Source organism: Rattus rattus, chromosome 7 (genome assembly GCF_011064425.1).
Source record: "Rattus rattus isolate New Zealand chromosome 7, Rrattus_CSIRO_v1, whole genome shotgun sequence".
In the NCBI taxonomy this organism is placed as follows: domain Eukaryota; kingdom Metazoa; phylum Chordata; class Mammalia; order Rodentia; family Muridae; genus Rattus; species Rattus rattus.
The window spans coordinates 98,963,621-98,981,339 of NC_046160.1; the positions used below are offsets into that span (position 1 = coordinate 98,963,621).

Here is a 17,719-nt window from a genome sequence, read left to right on the forward strand (position 1 = left end):
GACTTACCTAGATGGAGGTGGTGGTAGTGGTGGTGGCAGCGGCTGTATTCTGGTCACTAGACTTCCTCTGGCCTCGCTGCTCCTGTGAGGGCCAGGTGCTCCCTCCACTGAGCGTCTGGGCACAGGCCTGGCATTCTGAGGGTCAAACTCCTCCTCAGGGATGACCTCCTCGCAGCGTGCCCCACGGAAGCCAGAACGGCAGATGCAGAGCTGGGGCCGGCTGCAGGAGCCCCGGTTCTGACAGGGAGGCTGACACACAGCTGAGGAAACAGGGAGAGAGCAATGATAGCAGGGCCAAGTCCTGTGAGGCCATGAGTCACCCACCATCTACACTCTAGGGGCTCTGCCCCAGGGAGAGGACCTTGCCCAACTCCTCACGGGCATGGGAAGCTCACTACCTACCCTCAGGAGGCTTCTAGGACCATTTCTCTCCCTGTTACCCTCAGGTCTCCAGGATGAGTATGCCTTTGAGTTTTGAACAGGAGTTGTGGCATGGGCTTTTACCACACTACCAGAAGGACACACCGGAAGGGAAAGAACCACCGGTATCATATTTAGGCTTAAATGTCCACTCCTATTGGGTTAGAGAAACGCAATTACGGACATTTTATTTTGTGTCCTCTGGTAGCTTCAGAACTTAAAAATAACGATTGTTACTGAGTAGATTATCAATAAACATTGAGTGAGTGAGTGAATGAATGAATGATGTCCGTATGGGAAAGGTTCAACATTAGCCCAAGAGCCTAAGAGTGGTTTCTGTCACTTATGAGCTAGGTAGCTTAGACCTGTTTCTGGTGAATCCCAAGGATGGGCCTAAGAGACTGGGGGAGTCTCAAGATAGCACACCCGTATCTGTTTGTATCCTCTGATGGGCCTACTTCTAATCCCTGGCTCAGCAAGGTAGGATTCTGGCGTGGGCATTGGGATGATTCTGTTTAGCAGGTCCTAGCCTATCTTGGAAACAGAGTGGAGGCAGAAACTGGCTTTCCTCCTCTAAGCAGGTTCTCAGCCTATGGGTTTCATCCCCTTTGGAGGTTGAACGACCCTTTCACAGAGGCCACCTAAGACCATTGGAAAATATAAACATTTTCATTAGGATTCATAACTATCAAAACAGTGGTTATAAAGTAGCAACAAAATAATTTTATAGTTGTGGCCAGCACAACATGAGGAACTGTATCAAAGGGCCACAGCATTAGGAAGGGTAAGAATCATGGCTGTAAGCCTTCACCGTGAGTAGCCACCAGTCCTCTCATGGTTCCTCTCTCCACTGGCCTTTACCAACCTACCAAATCCAGAGTCATGCCCAGTAATCAGCAGCCACCCGGAATCCCCACAGAGGCCCACATCGGGATGGAAAGCCAGACCTCTTCCTCCCTGGACCTCCCTAGAGAACAGGGTTGGCCGTGGTCTAGGTCATTCTGGGTATTCTAAAGCAAGGCCTCACCCACCTGCCTCTCATTCACTCAGTAAGTAGTTGCTGAGCCCTTCTGAGGGCTCCACCACAAAGACTAAGACATCTCTCCTATGCAGTTTGCACACATGAGGGAGGCTAACAGGGAGCAAAAGAACAACAGGATGTAGTATCAGGCAGACGGAAGGGAGACATGATGTTCCAGGTCATTCAGATGAAGTAGTCCGACACTTCACTGAAGAGAGAGGAGTAGTCCGGTGGGAGTAGACTAGAAAGATCAGAGTGAACTTCCAGAGGCAAGCGCAGTCTCTGGGAGGCTAGAAAGAAGGTGGCACGCTGGGGAAAAGATCATGGAGTCCATGGAGGCCATAAGCTAGTGCAGGCGAAGGGAGTAACCAAGGTCACTCAGGGTTGAGGAGGAAACAGAGAGCCCCAGTCATTCTAAGTGAGTTGGAAACCATCAGATACCCCTACTCTGACCACATGCCTGTGGGGAGGGGTTCATGGGAAATCTTTTGGAGAAGAATTCCACATTCTAACCACAGGCTGGTTTAGAGGGAACTCTGCGATGGTTAATCTTGGTTGTCTGCTGGGTTGTCAGGATTGCCACCGCTGCCAATACGTGAGTCTCCTCTGCAGGTTGGAGGAGATAAGCTTCTGACCACATTCTGGGTCCAGTTCTTTGAAATGGGAAGACCCTCCAAGTGGGTAGATCTTCTGGTGGTAGCCAGGTATAAGGAGGCCGGGGGGTAAAGTTTTGGGTTTCACCTGCTTGCCTTCCTGTTGTCTGTCATGCGGGCAGGATTCATCGCTACAGCTTGTGTCTTAAGCTCCTGAACTCTGCGGCTGACATCAGAACCCAGCGTGGACTGAAGACCAGTGGTCCCCAGGGATCCTCTAGACCTTCACTGCCAAATAGGGACAACTGAGGCACCCAGTCTCACAGACTGAGCGGCTTCTGGGCTGTCTTTCTCTCCAGTGTGAAGACAGCTATTGTTGGACTTCCCAGACAGTATCATGCAAGCTAACTGAATAAATCCTTTATAAATAAAAATACATATATATATATATATATATATATGTATACACACACTCTGTTCCTCTAGAACAGTGGTTCTCAACCTTCCCAATCTGCGAACCTTTAACACAGTTCCTCATGTGTGGTGACCCCTGACCATAAAATTATTTTGTTACTACTTCATAACTATAATTTGCTACTGTATGCATCATAATGTAAATAACTGATATGCAGGCTATCTGACATGCAGATCCCCCAAAGGAGTCTCAACCCACAGATTAATAACTGCTAGTCTAATGGACTCTGGCTAACACACTCTCCAAGGTCCTAGCATATGCCATTTCCCTCTTGGGAACTTTCAGTGTCCTTAGAATACAAACACACACTGGCAACTAAAGACCTCCCAACTCTGACCTCACGAACAACACTCTAAGTCAGCCCGCTCTGGCTGAACCCGCTTTCTGGCTCCCTAACCTGGCTGCTTGCCTAAGCGCTACTCTTCCCTCAGAGTCACCTCCCCTGCTCTAGTGACTGCCCTGCTGCCTCCTTTTTGAACAGACCACTGACTGAGCCCATCCAGCGGGTGGGTTTTCATGTTGCACCTCTCCGTCCCCATTTGTACAGTCAGCCCTCAGGAGTGCAATCCATTTAACTCCCAGCACGGTCTTATCTTTCTTAGCTACTCTCCAGTGGGTGCCAATACATGCGCAATCTTATTTAATCCTCGCTACGGTCCTGTGTAGCAGGTATACTTATGATTCCTATTTTACCCACAATGCCTCTGAAAGTCAGGGAGATTAAGGGACTTGCCTAAGGTCACTTAGCTAGATAATAGAGCTAGCACTCAAATCCTTCCCTAAATAGCCCATCCTTACGCTTCAACTCCCACCAACTCCCGGCGTGACTTGAGAGACTCTCTGTTCCTACCACCTCCGAGCTTAGTCTTGGAGCTGATAAGACAAAAGGATGGGTTGGATTCAAACTATACATCAAAGGGGCCATTGGAAACTCAGGCCTGGGGATACCGCACTTCCCAGGTTGACCCAGGCTGGCCCTGATGGGTAATGGAGGCCTGTTTGCCCTTCTAAAGTCACACGGTAAGTTTCAAATTATGAGGGAAGATGTGTGCCAGCCTGCTTGTGAGGTCTGAGGTGTGATAGAAAATGTCTCTTGTACACTTATGTAGAAAGGACACACGGGTCCACAGAACAAGTGTGATGTTGGCCAGAGCCTATTACTCGAGCTGGACAGAGTGATAGTTAGGGAAAGTTTCCTGAGTGACGCTGACCGGCCATTCAGAGGATGAGATGATTGGAGATCCTGCCCAGCAAGGGTATTTAGAGGCCAGGCTGCCGGATCAGTAGGCAGTAAGGAGAGTGTCTTAGTTTGGGTTTTATTGCTGTGAAGAGACATCGTGACCAAGGCAACTCTTATAAAAGCAAACATTTAATTGGGGCTGGCTTACAGTTTCACAGGTTTAGTCCATTATCATCACGGTGGCAATGCATAATGCATGGCAGTGTGCAGGCAGAGTGGTGCTGGGGAAGGAGCTTAGAGTTCTACATCTTAATCCACAAGCAGCAAGGAGGAAACTGTCTTCTGCCGTCCGCCAGGAGGAGGCGCTCTTCCTCACTGAGTACCAGGAGACCTCAAAGCCCACCTACACAGTGATGTACTTCCTCCAAGATCAAACCTCCATCCATAAGGCCACACTTCCTAGTGTCACTCTCTATAGCCGAGCATTCACAGAAATGAATCTATGGGGGTCAAACCTATTCAAACCACCACAGGAATTAACAGAGGAACAATTGAAGGATTCTGAACATGGGCTAGATCTTACGGTGAAGACATCTTTTTGGTGCTTCCGTGTCCCTTTCTGTCAGGTCCCTGACCCCCTTTCCCAAGCACAAACTGCCACCACAGATTTTGGGCAAAGCCTAGCCATCATCCATTTGCCAGAATATAACGAGCTACCCCATGAGCACCTGCCTGGGCCCCCATCACCACCATCTCAGCCACGGACACTATCTGCTAGGGCCAGCTCAGCAGGCAAACACAGGAAGGCAGATATGCCTGGGTACATCTTGAGCCTGGTTTTTGTTTAGGAATGGAGAGGTCCTGTGGACCTACCCCTCTCATCTAGCAGAGACCCAAAGCCTGGTATATGTGAGAGGAGGATCTTGCAGCTCAACCTCTGACCCCTGCCTCAAAGGTGGCTTTTGATGTAAAACAACTTAGCTTCTACCCTCCCTCCTCTTCTGAGTCCCAAGGACGACCCACTTGCTACTGGTGTAAATGATAACATCTTTCACTCTCTGGAAATCTGAGATGCCCAGCCCTGCAAGCTAAGCCCCTGAGTAGCCTCTTTCTGCCTCTTTCCACCCCTCACTTCTGATTCTGCCTTCTTCCCAAGGCTGCCATGACAACACTGGGGTTACATTACACAGCTAGGTGAGAGCAGGTTACACAGAGGAAGCCCCAACCTGGTAGGGGTCCCGATGCTTCTGGAAGGGCTTTTCTCAGCCAGGAATGCCATTCTCATGGCGGTGTTGGACTGACCCAGTGAACAGCTCACGGGGAATGGGCAATCAGGAGGGAAACTGGATATATCATTTCCTCTGTCTAGTATATCATCATAAATGAAAATCATAAGACTTCCAGAGCAGTCAGCTGTGTTGATAGATAAACACCTTCCTGGGAAGGTGACCTTTCCCAGCTGGCTGAGGCAGACCTTCCATGTCGGGAGCGTCTGAGCTGTGGACCAGCTGTCATCAGCCTGCCTTCTGTGGTTTCCATAAGTCTCGGCATGTAATACATTGCAGTGTCTGGGTTGCCCTGGGCCAATCACATGTGTTGTGAGACTGGATCTCGAACTCCCCTTTTCCTCTCCTACAAAGGCACCCCTAAATGATCCACAATGGTGGCTTCAGTTGCCCATCTAAGAAAAGGAAAGTTCTGGCAGTTTTTACTGGTTGTGTGTATATGCACATTAAATGCTCTTTTAAATTTTCTCTTGGCATGTATACATGTGTCCACATGTGTGTGGGTACACATGTGTGTACTGTGTACATGCACGTGGAAGCCAGAGGTGGAGAATGGGTGTCTTCCTTGATCACAGTGCACCTTAGAATGAAGCAGGGGTTCTCACCCCAAAAACCTAGAGTTCACCACTAGAGTTAGTGGCTAGGCTAACTCGACAACGTGTTCCACATAGCCCACATGTCTGACGCATGGGATTGCACGCATGCTGTCACAACCATCCTGCATTTCTGCTGGTGCTGGGAACTAAGCTCTGGTCCTCATGCTACACAACTAGCACTTTATCCTCAAGTCATCGCCCCAGCCCCTAAAATGGTGTCTTTAATTAAAGGTGGTAGCATATGGCGGTTCTGTTTTAATTCCCCCAATTCCCTCCATTTGGGAAAATGAAAATCCAGTCATTATACACTGACTCTTCCGTCTCTATTGTTATGTACGTTCAGTGTGTATGTATATGGTATGGTGGGGTGCAAGTATGGAGGTCAAAGGAGTCGGTTCTCTCCAGTCTTTATTGGGTTCTGGGGATCAAACTGAGGTCATCAGGCTTGTGTGGCAAGCCTTTACCAGCTGAGCCATCTCGCAGGTCTTTTTGATATCGTACCAATGCATGGAATCTAGTGTCACCCTGAGAGGTGAGAGCAGTGACTGTGTTTAAAGGAGACTGGCAGGAATAAATGAGCACAGATTACAAATGTATCAAAAGCAAAAGGCCAGCTCAGAACCCCTGGCTTGTAGCAGGGGTTTTTTTACAAGTAGCAAAAAGCAGATTGCTAAGCACCTAAGGAGAAACAGCTCCAGGCAAGGCTGTGTCAGCTGAAGGGAGAAACGCCAGCCTTAGTGGAGTTTGTAATGTTGTTATTGTTGTTTTGCTTTTGTTTTTCCTGACAGGGTTTCAATGTTTATCCCTGGCTGTCCTGGTACTCACTCTGTAAATTAGCCTGGCCTCAAACTCACAGAGATCCTCCTGCCTCTGCCTCCCAACTGCTAGGATTAAAGGTGTGCACTGACACTGTCTGGTTGTGGACTTTTATACCCACCTCAAACATCCGATTTTGCACGTTGTAGAGAGATTAAAACTTGCACTGGAGAAAGTAACCTCGTGTGAGTTCTAAGACTCTGGCCGTTCTTTGGTATAGTTACTGGTGGAGACTTACCAGTTACTGCCTCAGCCCTCTGAAGGTAGATTCAACAGGGGCACATGTAGCCTCTCCTCATTGGAGGGCAGCACTTGTGTAGCCAGAGGCTGTGCCTTCTCTAGCCATTCATAATTTGGACTCTTCTGGAACCCTGCCCTTTTCCACCTTCCCCTGGCCCTCTCTTCTTCACTCAACTTTAGGTACGTGGAGAGTTCAGCTCTCTACAGAGTTAGCAGGATGCCAAAAAGAGGGAAGGAAACAAAGACTCCTGAAATTGCTTTGAAAGCCAGAAATGTCTAGCTCCGAGAGAAAAAAAAAAAAGAAAGAAAGCCGGAAATGGATGGAAACATTGTTTCTGGACACCGCCCCCTCCTTTTTTGTCCGTGCCCCTAGTAACTCCCTATTCTGCTCCAAACAGTTGGGCAAAGATACTCTGACTTTCCACACAAAACACCTACTTTTGGAAGGAGACCAAACTCAGAACAGGCAGGCCTGGGGGAAGGTTCTAGAAACAGCTCTCACAGTATAAACAGATGCTACGCCCCTAAGGTCCCCAGCCATCAGCTACTTGTTAGAAGAAATGTCAGGAAGTTGGGGGTCAAACTGATGTGATTTAAGCCAGCTCAGCCACCTCTGACTGTGAGACCTTGGGTACCTCTCACCTCTCAGAGGCACTTTGTCCACCCTTACTTAGTCTTGTTCAGCAAACAGGCTGCGGATTCCCCCTCTACACACAGATCCTGCCAGATGACACCGTCTGCGCTGTTACTGCCTGCGCAATGTAACTCAGTACGGTAACTGTGAGCCGTATGCAGTTATTTACGTGCAAATGGGTTGGACTGAGGTGTAATAAAACTTAAAACTCAACTCCTCATTCTCATTTAGCCACATTTCAAGTGTTTACTAGTCACATGTGGCTTGTGGTGACCATATTGGACGGCAAGGCACAGAACATTTCCTTCAGGTTGGACAGCTTAAGAACAGCAACGGGTAGGGGCAAGAAGATGGCTTCCGAATTTCTTAGCCACGCCCCGTTCCCGTCAGCCAGACTTAGGCTAAGGTGCGGGAACGTGTACTACAGCCCTCTTCACACCCGACCTCCCTGATAAAAGCTTTTGTCATTATTTCTTTCTTCTGGATCCCAGAGCTCTCTTCCTTCTCTCCCTACAGCCTGTGAGGTGAGGCACGGGCTTTTAGGAACAGCTCCACCACAACCAAGCCCTCGGCTTTTCCTGTATTCTGCTTCCAGAGGCTCTAACGACCTGCCCCCTATGCTACTAAATTCCTTCGCACCCTGAAGACTTTAAAGATCTGACCACTTACAGCCCCATTCGCAGCACTTGCCCCAGACCCTCCCTGAGCACCCCACCTTTAGAATGTGTTTATGGGGTTGGGGGCAATACCGTGGGTCTAAAAGCAGAGACCCCAACCTTCTATGAACACATCCTTTTCACCTAAGCCCCAAGAGGAGGACAGTAACTGTCAGAACCTTGGTCTGACCCTCCAGGCTATAGAGAAAGAAGTCAGGGCTGTAGGCTCCAGATCCTTGCCCCTGCTCACACCACAGCTGGGCTAGGCCACTGCTCTCTGAACTGCTGCAAACAGCACTGGGGCTCAGAGGCCCGCCAAGCACCAGACTCCAAAATAGCAGTTGTATTCACATAAAAGCCTCTAATGAGAGAAAGATGCCATTTTTGGCCCCTTGCACACACTGTGCAGACGCCGTCTGGCAGGCCAAGTGGGCCTCTACCGTTTGGCGGCTGGAGGGGAGGAAGGGAAGGTGTGAGTCAGACTTTGGCCCCAGCCTCTAGGCCTGGACCGCCCTGTTAATTGCTTTAACAAATGCTAAGATGCTGGGCCACTCTGAGGCCGAAGGCCAGGGACTGGGGTAGACAGCTGCCCCAGTTCCCACCAGCCACAGCAGGTACCCGGAAGGAGACTTCAGGGTATATACATTTCCCCCAACCTTGACGTGGTTGAGAGAAACCAGGGCTTTGGAGATGTCAGTCTCAGCAGGGTCTCTAGGGAGGAGAGACAGTAATGAGCAGAGCAAGTGCTATCGGGGCTGAGCCTCTTCCTGGAAAGCAGCAGCAAGACAGTTCGATGATTGACAGGTAGCTGTCTGCTCTTGGTACCTCCACGGCAGCGTGTGGAGGAAAGTGATACCTTCCCATCACTGAATCCTAACCACTCGGACGCAGGCGCTGTTACCATTGTCCCGCTGGGTCCTTATCTAGAACACAGTTGTGCATCCAATACTGACTGCCCTCGTAGGATGGTAAAGAAGACCGACTGTGCCCATTCCTTCACGGAACTTCCAAAGGAATCCCCAGAAACAGAGGACGAGAGGAACAGAAATCAGGATGTGAAGCCATGGAGGGAACAGGGAAGGGACCAAGATCCAGAAAAACGAAGCTGATACGGACAGCTCTAAGCAGAGTGGTTGGAGGCTTCTCCTCTGAGGAGGGAGGCGTAGTAGAGACAGGGAAGAAGACAGAGGCCAGGCAGTCAAGGCAGTGAGTGGAGGCAGAGCCCCAGGGTGTCGTTTGCTGTAGACAAGGGCAAACTCAGGAGCCAGGCAAATTATGTGAATCGGGATAAGTGTTACGAGCCCAGGCTAAGAAGGGACACTGGTTTGGGGACCTCACAGCACAAGGTAAGCTGATTCACTCATGGGTTAGAGAAAGAACGGCCAGTGGACGTATACAGACATCCAGAGTAGATGGCCACGGATATGAGCAGACAGGGAGGCAGCAGACTCCAGAGCCTGGAGGTCAAGGGAGAAGTCTGGCTGTGGGTGTCTGTAAACATCCGCTAGTGCCAGTGTTTGTTAGACAGTGCCTACATCCTGCTTTCTCTGTATCACCTCTTCTTCTTACTATTATAGGTACTATTACCGACCCTGGCAGATGGGGAAACTGAGGTTTACCTAGTTGGTCATAAACTTGCCTAACATCACCATGCTATCAAGAGATTGGCACCAGGGGTTTTCATAGGGGGATTCTGGGTCTAAAGTTGGAGCCTTCCTACTTGGGAGCCTTCTACAGGTATGACATGGGTGGACATGGGCAGGCACCATCACGGAAGCCAAGTGGAGCCCAGAAAAAGAGAAACAGGGTCCCTTATAGGACTGAGATAAGAATCAGAAGGAATATTGTTCCGGTGCCAATCATACAAGGTAGAGGCTGTGGACTAAGAAGTCAGGAGCAAATGCTTGCCCAGAAAGGACTCCGTCATTAATCCCCTGAGCTACAGGGAGGGCTTCTGGGAGGGATAATAGGAGTTGGACAACAGAAAGGGATTTCTCAGCTCAGCCAGGAACAACACAGGGGTCCTGACCTTAGAAATCAAAGTAAAAGAAACCAAGGCTCTTTACAAAGAGCCTTTCAGAACACAGAAGACCATGGATGAAATGTTTAATGTAAATGACCTCAAGTGTTCCTTATGACTCTGGAAGGAAGCAGTTATCGTTAGTCACAGCACACAGGAGAGGACCCCGTACACAGAGAGCTTCGATAGCTTGTCCATAGCCACACACCTACCAAGCAGGTTCCTAGCACAGGCTCTGGGTGACTGTGCTCAAAAAAGCCTAATGCCAACCATGCACCAGGCTGTCTGAACTGTGGCCTGGCCCTTGGTTGCTAGAGACCGGATTCATATACAGACGGTTGAGTCCCCACGCCCTGACTTGGACAGTTCCCCAGGTTCATCTGCAAAGTGGGTAAAAGATCAAATGTAGCCTCGAGAGTCATCATATTAAAATCAGTAATATAGGTCTGGAGATTTGGCTTTGAGGTTAAGAGCACTGACTGCTTTTCCAGCGGACCTGGATTCGATTCCCAGCACCCACATGGCAGCTCACAACTATCTGTAATTCCAGTTCCAGGAGATTTTTGACACTCTCACACAGACATACATGCAGGCAAAACACCAGTGCACCTAAATAAAATAAATAAAATAATTTTATAAAAGATTTTTAAAAATCAGTAATATAAATGGCTTGTTGTATACTCAGAGATTAATAGATTATATTGTTGTTAATCCCAAAGGCAAGTCTATATAAACTGTAATACAATGTGTGGCCAAGACCTGATTAAAAAGGGAGCTAGTTACTTGCTCAAGGATCCAAAACTGGAGTTCAAACACCCATCTCCTTAGATCTTGGCCGGAATCTGAATCTTACTGCAAGAGTTGGGGTTTAGAGATGGGCCCTCCCTCAGCCACTGCAGGGAATTATTTCTATCCTCCCCAGAGTGGACCCAGACTCTGTCTTCGGGTTAAGATAAGATAGGAAGGCTAGGGGAGGTCCTGCAGCCCCTTCCCCAGCTGTATGGAGACGGGTGAGCTGGTGTGAGAAAACGGAATGATCTCCCCAAATCAGCAGCTATAAACAGGATAGCCATCTCACATCCTATTGCCCTTCCCCTCAGTCATCTGCCTCCACAAATACATAAACACATGAATCATGCAGAAGAGCTGGCAAGGCCACAGAAAATAAAGGCAGATACCAAGACCAAGGGAGGAAACGATGGCCCCATTCCAGACCCCACCAAGGTAGAGGGAGGAACTGGGGATACAGCAAATGTGGCAGCCAGAGATACAGTGGCTCCCCAAGTTCCGGTGACTTTGGGAGGGAGGAGCAGGCTAGCTGCGGAGGTGGAAGTGTGTTAAGGCTTAGAATTGCTTCCATGAGAGAAGAGAAAGACCAGGAATTGGGAGCAACAGAGTGAGGACCAGCATTTCTGCATACGGGCAATGTATTTAGTCCTCTTATGTACGGAGCGAGAAGATGGACTAAGTCTCTATGTGTTTGGGGGACCAAGACTGAAATGGGAGTGTGTCATACACTCTGTCTGCTCTCATCCCCCGCTTTCCTGGAAGGCACGCCATGTGTATGAAATTGCTAGGACAGAGTCCCGAATTCTCTGGCATGGCATCTCCTTCAAACCCTGAAGACATCTGTGTAGAGGGGAGAGGGCAATGACGATCCATTGGGGGAGCAGAGAGCCAGCTGTCAAGGTACGGAGCCAAGAGCACCACATTCTACACAACCCTGGGCCCAGCTATCCAGGGCCAACACCCCGGTGCTCACGTGGTTCTCATTAAGCTCACTGGCTGCAAAATAGCAACAAGCAAACAGCACAGGGACCAATAATCACCAGACAACTCTTCAGTGGGCAGCCCACTCCAAGCAGCGAACGCCAGTTCTTCAAAGAGCTGCTGGCCTACAGCCTGGTCCAAGGGTAAGGGGACAGGTTTTAGGGAACGGTGCAGGCTGGACAGAGAAAGGATGGGGGCGTCCTGCACATCCCGCAGCAGCACCCTCTGAGACATGAGGGCACCGGCGTGCTCCATCAGAGACAATCTGCGCTGAACGATCTCAAGTTTCCAGGGCTGAAACTACAGTTCCGCCAAGAAGAATACTGGCAAATCACGAGTGGGTTAGGAGCAGCCTACAGGCCTGGAGGGCTGAGTATGGCCAGGCCCAGAACCCCTCAGGCATGAGGGTTTCAAGCCTACCCCCTGTGAGACTGCCCTGTTCCAGTTAGCCTCAGCAACACTCTACCAGCCAAAGGCTCCCTGCCTAGGCTGAGCTCCCTGGAACATACCAATCTTCTTCCCTAACCTCGAACTTCAAACACCTCCAGAGTCCTCAGGGTGCTGTGTCTCAAAGTGTGGTCCTTGGCCATGCGGCATCAGTCACCCCAGGGAACTTGTGGGAACCCATAGCCCAGCCCTGCTTCAGATCTATGTATCAGAACTTTCTCTACAGTAGCATTTCCTGAAGGTTTGTGGGGATACCCATCTCTGTGTCCTTCCTGGTAGTGGACCCTGAACTCTTCTTTGGGATGTTTGGCCACAATCACAGCCATCTGTGGTGCTTTTAAAAATGGCAGGGCCTTGCCCTAGTCCTTAGTCTCTGCCTTGCTCCCACTTCCCTGCTTTCTCTGCCCAAGGGAGTAGCTTGAAGATGATTTGGTCTCAGACTGTCCTCTAAGGAGGTGAGGGACCCTGAGCAAGTCACCACCTCTCCAAAGGTCATTTTATCACCTTTGAAAATATGAATGAAGGCTGGGGGTGTGGTTCCATTATAGAGCATCTGTCTAACACAGCCTTATGTGTAAGACCCAGCGCATTAATAATAATAATAATAATAATAATAATAATAATAATAATAATAATAATTACCATAAGGAGGGAAAAGAAGAGAAGGGGAGGAGGAGGAGGAAGATGAGGAGGAGGAAGAAGAAGAGGAGAAGGAAGAGGAAGAGGAGGAGGAAGAGGAGGAGGAAGAGGAGGAGGAGGAGGAAGAGGAAGAGGACAAGGAGGAAGAAGAGGACAAGGAGGAGGAGGAGGAGGAAGAGGACAAGGAGGAGGAAGAGGAAGAGGAAGAGGACAAGGAGGAGGAGAGAGAGGTGGAGGAGGAGGAGGAGGAAGAGGAAGAGGAGGAGGAGGAGGCCAGCTTAGTTGTAGCTATGCTATGATCTTTAATCATTATACCCGGGAAGCTAAGGCAGGAAGACCATGAGTTTGAAGCTAGCTAAGGCTACAAGGTAAGATCTTGTCTCAAAGAAAAAAGAAAAGGAAAGAAAAGAAGAAATGAGGACATAGGTTCCTTCTCAACTTGACCTCTAGCCACAGAGGACCTGAACTCTGATGGCCCCACTCATCCAAGCAGCCTGAAAAGGATATGTAGGCGAGAAAGCTGCTGGGATTTTTGTCTAGAGGTCTTTAGAGGTACAGATAGCGGAGGGGTCGGGACCATGAGACCCGAAGCAGATTTCCAGGGCTCATTTTTATCCCATTCCTATTACAACCCAATTACATCTCCATCTCAAGAGGCCATGGGGAGGGGAGAAGGGCATCCAGCATGTTGGGAACACCACACATGTCACACACCCGGTACGTTTTTTAGCTGTGAAGCTCTCACATGTAAGGACCTGTGTGTATCCTTGATGGAAGAAGTGACAAGACCAATGTCTTACAGGCGTGGGCCTGGTAGAGGTAATGGCAGCTATGGGGGCGGGGTAGAGTGGGCAATGAGGCAGAGGTCCCAGGGAGCGGATGTAGACCCAAGAGGAGGTCTGGCATGCACAGGAGAAAGATCCCAGGAGTTGCCTGTGAAGCCCATGCTCTTGCCTGTAGGAAATGCTGTCCTCAACTATTGTTGAGAAGTAACAGGCCAGGGTCACGCCCCAGCATGTGAAGCATGCCATCCTTGGTCATGTCTCCCAACCAAAGCCTTAGCTTCCTCAAAGGTGGAGAATAAGTAAATCCATGTGGAGAAGCTTGACTGTGATTACACTTGTGATGCCAGGCAAGGGCTTGGGCAAGCATAACACCCAACTCTTAGCAGCATCCCCTAGAAGCACACTGCTATCCCCAGTGCTTCAAAGCAGTGTGACACTCAAGACAGGATCAGACACCTGGTAGCAAGTGTAAGAAGCATCCTTGAGTCAGGCTGTCTGACTTCTGCTGTCACCTGACTCAGTTTCCTCATCCACCAAGTGGGAAGGTTCAGCACAGTCTGTGTAAAGTGGGTACTGGATAGGTATTGCCTCTGACATTAATGGTGGCATGAGTCATAGCTCTCCCACCCTTGGGTAAGGGATCAGCCTCGAACCCATGACTCTTCCTGCCTCCATCCTTGGTCTTGACAAAGTTAAGAGGAAGTCTCTCTTTCCCCACATTTAACACAGGTTGGCAGGCGTCAGAGTATCTGAGAGAAGACTCTTGCAGGCACAGTCTCAGAGCCTTACGAGATCATCCCAGAACTATGCCTGTGTGATATGCCAGGACCACGGGCCAGGGCTGGGGGCAGAGGTGGATTCCCATGGCCCACAATAAGAATACTGTCTCCAGAGGCCTATTCTGCAGACCAAAACATGGGCACCAGCACAACAGGCCAGAAAAAGGAACTACGGGAAGTTTAAAAGATGAGCAGGAGTCTGCTTAGAGAAATAGTTTCCTTTTAATGATGTCTTTAAATCTCCCTTCTCCTCTACTCTGGAGACTTCCATAGTCCCAATCCAGGTCTACGTCAGGAACCAGAGGGATGGATGGGACAGAAGGCACTCACGTTTGATACAGTGGTTGGTGCTGTTCGATGTCGTCCATCCTGGGCAGCACTGTCCCCCGCAGACATTTCTCCTGTGGGGTCACCAGGGCAAAGTTAACACAAGGATGCTCGAAGCTGGCACTACTCACACAGTCCTCTTTGGGCAGGGCTTGGGGAAACACTTGGAGGCTGGGAAGACTGTCCCCACTCCACGGGAGGCCATCTGCTCCAGGAATGAAGACTATGGTGTGAGGAAGACCAAAGCTGAGTCTTTTCCCTAGCATCCCCTGTATGCCTCTGGGAAACCTCTCTCTCCTTCCGCACAATGGCGATAATGCCTGCCTCACTGAGTGACTGTGGCGAGAAAAGGTGCCAAGACAGAGTCAATACGGAGCAGAGCATGGTGGTATACTGATGGGGGTTCTAGGCCAGCCTATGCTATGTATGGCCTACACACACACACACACACACACACACACACACACACACACACACACACACACAGAGAGAGAGAGAGAGAGGCACAACACCCAATAGACATGCAGACAGACAGACCCAGACAGACAGACACACACACAGAGACACAACACCCATATAGACATGCAGACAGACAGACAGACAGACACAGAGAGAGAGAGAGAGAGAGAGAGAGAGAGAGAGAGAGAGAGAGAGAGAGAGAGAAGAAATAACAGGGACAAGGTGGTAATAGGCAAGTTCATAGAGGTTCAGTCATTTGCCAAAGCCACATAACCATCGAGTACCAGAGCCTGATTCCAAAAATAATGTAGGTTGGCAGGCTAGTGGGTACCCCAGTGAGAGAGAGAGAGAGAGAGAGAGAGAGAGAGAGAGAGAGAGAGAGAGAGATCCAGAACACCAAAAACAAAACAAAAAAAAACGCGTAGTTGGCCGAACTCTAAGCCAGACCCCAAGTCTACAGTGTTTCTCACCAAAACTCACACAGCATGCTCCTTGCCTGCAGATGCTGAACGTTACATATAAATATAGTCTTAGGGGTGTGTGTGTGTGTGTGTGTGTGTGTGTGTGTGTGTGTGTGTGTCACCTTCCCACGAATTCAGACCAGGAGGAGGCCCTTATGTAGTCAGACTGAGGGCTAAGTGGGAGACTGAAGAAACAGGACTCTCGGTCACTGTTCAAGAAAGGCTCCCACGGTGACAGCTGATAGGCAGAGGGGACATAACCGAGCCACCTCTGCCTGGCAAGCACCCTTTTCACTTGGGAAGGCCAATGGAATGTGGTCTGTGGGTGGACGCACCTGGCCCTGACACCTTCATGAGACCTTAGCTTTTGGTCTTGGTGGGACACTCGCTCCATTTGCCCAGATGTTGTCCTCAGATGTCTGTTGAGAGCCAGCAACACCGGAAGGTTTTCCAGCTCAAGCCCTCCACTTGTAGACCCCCAACGACCAGACAAAGGAAACTCCCAAGAAGGAGTTCACTGGAGACTTCTCGGGTCAGACCTGTGGGGTCAGGACACGCACGGCTGGCTCTGGGCCCAGTCATAAGGAACAGAAACGAAACAGGGGGTAAGTGGGAGGGGGCAGAGGCTGGAGTGGGTAGCCATTCCTGGGATCCTTGGGGCCAAGATGACGAGCATCTGGTGCCGCTTAGGAGTTGTTTGACATTTGAGTGGACCCCAAAGCTTGTGCGGTTGTGGGAGTCACAAGAAGAATTCAAAATAAATTCCTAAAGCCAGAAAAGGCTGAGGCCCATTCCTGGCTCTTGGTCCCAACCTTATGGGGGCATGGCCTCCTAGTGAGCTTTCAGAATGTCCCTCTGGCCAAGAGCTCTGTCTTGCTGGCCACCTCCAGTACCATCCTGATTTCCTAATGTTCTCCTCCCAGTCAAGGCCCAAGCATTGGGCTCCAGGGAGAGAGCTCCCTCCCTGCCAGACCCAGGCCTTTCCAGCATACACCCGGGGAAGAAGGGAATAGCAGTCCAGATTTGGAAGTCACCACCCATTGTGTTAGTGACCAGGCCTCTTTGTGGGCTGAAAAAAGTCTTTGAGAGAAAGCAGGCTACACAACCTGGGAGTTTTCGGAGAAGCAGTGCCTGTGGAAACTTAGCATAGACCCAGGAGCCTACTGGGGTGCGAATTCATACCTTAAGTCCTGCCCAAAGGGTCCCTACCACCACCAAGCCACCCATCAACCCAAATGCTCTTGGGATGGCTTTGCAGCCAAGATGGTCAGCAGCCAGGCCTGCCCTGCCTGCCTCTAGAGGAGTCCTCAGGGATGTCAGGGTCAGAGACAGGCCAAAACCAAAGGCTGCCAGCAGATGTGGCAGGATGGGGCTGGAGGGGTACTTACAAGAGACACAGATACTCAAAGGACATCTCTGAGAATATTGCAGGCCCAGCCAGGAGAGCAGCATAGGAGGTGACGGCATGCATCTCATGTTTGCTAGATGAAATCTGCATAATCCTAGACTTTATGCATATCAGGCATGATCTCCTTTGTGGAAAGCTCCTCTGAGGAGTGCCTGCCCCTCCCCCCACTCATCGGCACACTCACACATCGTTTAGTAGTGGTGGCTCACTCCACTGGGGTCTACCTCGGTCTTGGGTGTCTTGAATGTTCTTTCCTTTTTCTCTTTGCCTCCGTAGGCTAACACAGTGCCATAAAGCACGGTATATATTAAATGCTCCTTCTATTCGCCCAATCCAGGGCTCCCTCGGAAGTGAGCTGAGCATTGCCGAGTGTAGGAAAGGGGACGTTAGGTCTGCATGACTAGCAAACTCAGCTGTACTGACTCACACGGCAAGGAAGTGTTCCCCATTTCACAGTTTTCCTAACCTAAACAGGCTGGAGAGCAGGTCTCCATCTGAGGCTAAGTCCTCATGCTGGGTCCTGCCGCCGGACACACCCAGTTGGTTTCTCCACAGGGCACGAGGTTCAGCTTCCAAGGTGGCGCCTGGCTCGAACTGACATTTTTCTTTTCTATTTCAAAATTTCTTACATTTCCTTTCTCTTCTGGTACTACTTTTAACCTCCAGTAATGATGCAAAGTTTCCTTTCAATTATGGATTTATTTATG

At 49.9% G+C, this 17,719-nt stretch overlaps 1 protein-coding gene across 3 annotated transcripts in view; it reads right to left on the minus strand.

Moving 5' to 3' along the window:
* Positions 1-17,719, minus strand: part of Ltbp2 (latent transforming growth factor beta binding protein 2) — a 92,385-nt gene that overhangs the window by 70,641 nt on the left and 4,025 nt on the right. For all 3 annotated transcript variants that reach the window (XM_032908140.1, XM_032908142.1, XM_032908139.1), the window contains exons 2-3: positions 14,688-14,758; positions 8-260 (exon numbers count right to left, since the gene is read on the minus strand). In XM_032908140.1, coding sequence (XP_032764031.1) covers positions 8-260; positions 14,688-14,758 — 324 coding nt within the window. The remainder of the gene's footprint in view (positions 1-7; positions 261-14,687; positions 14,759-17,719) is intronic.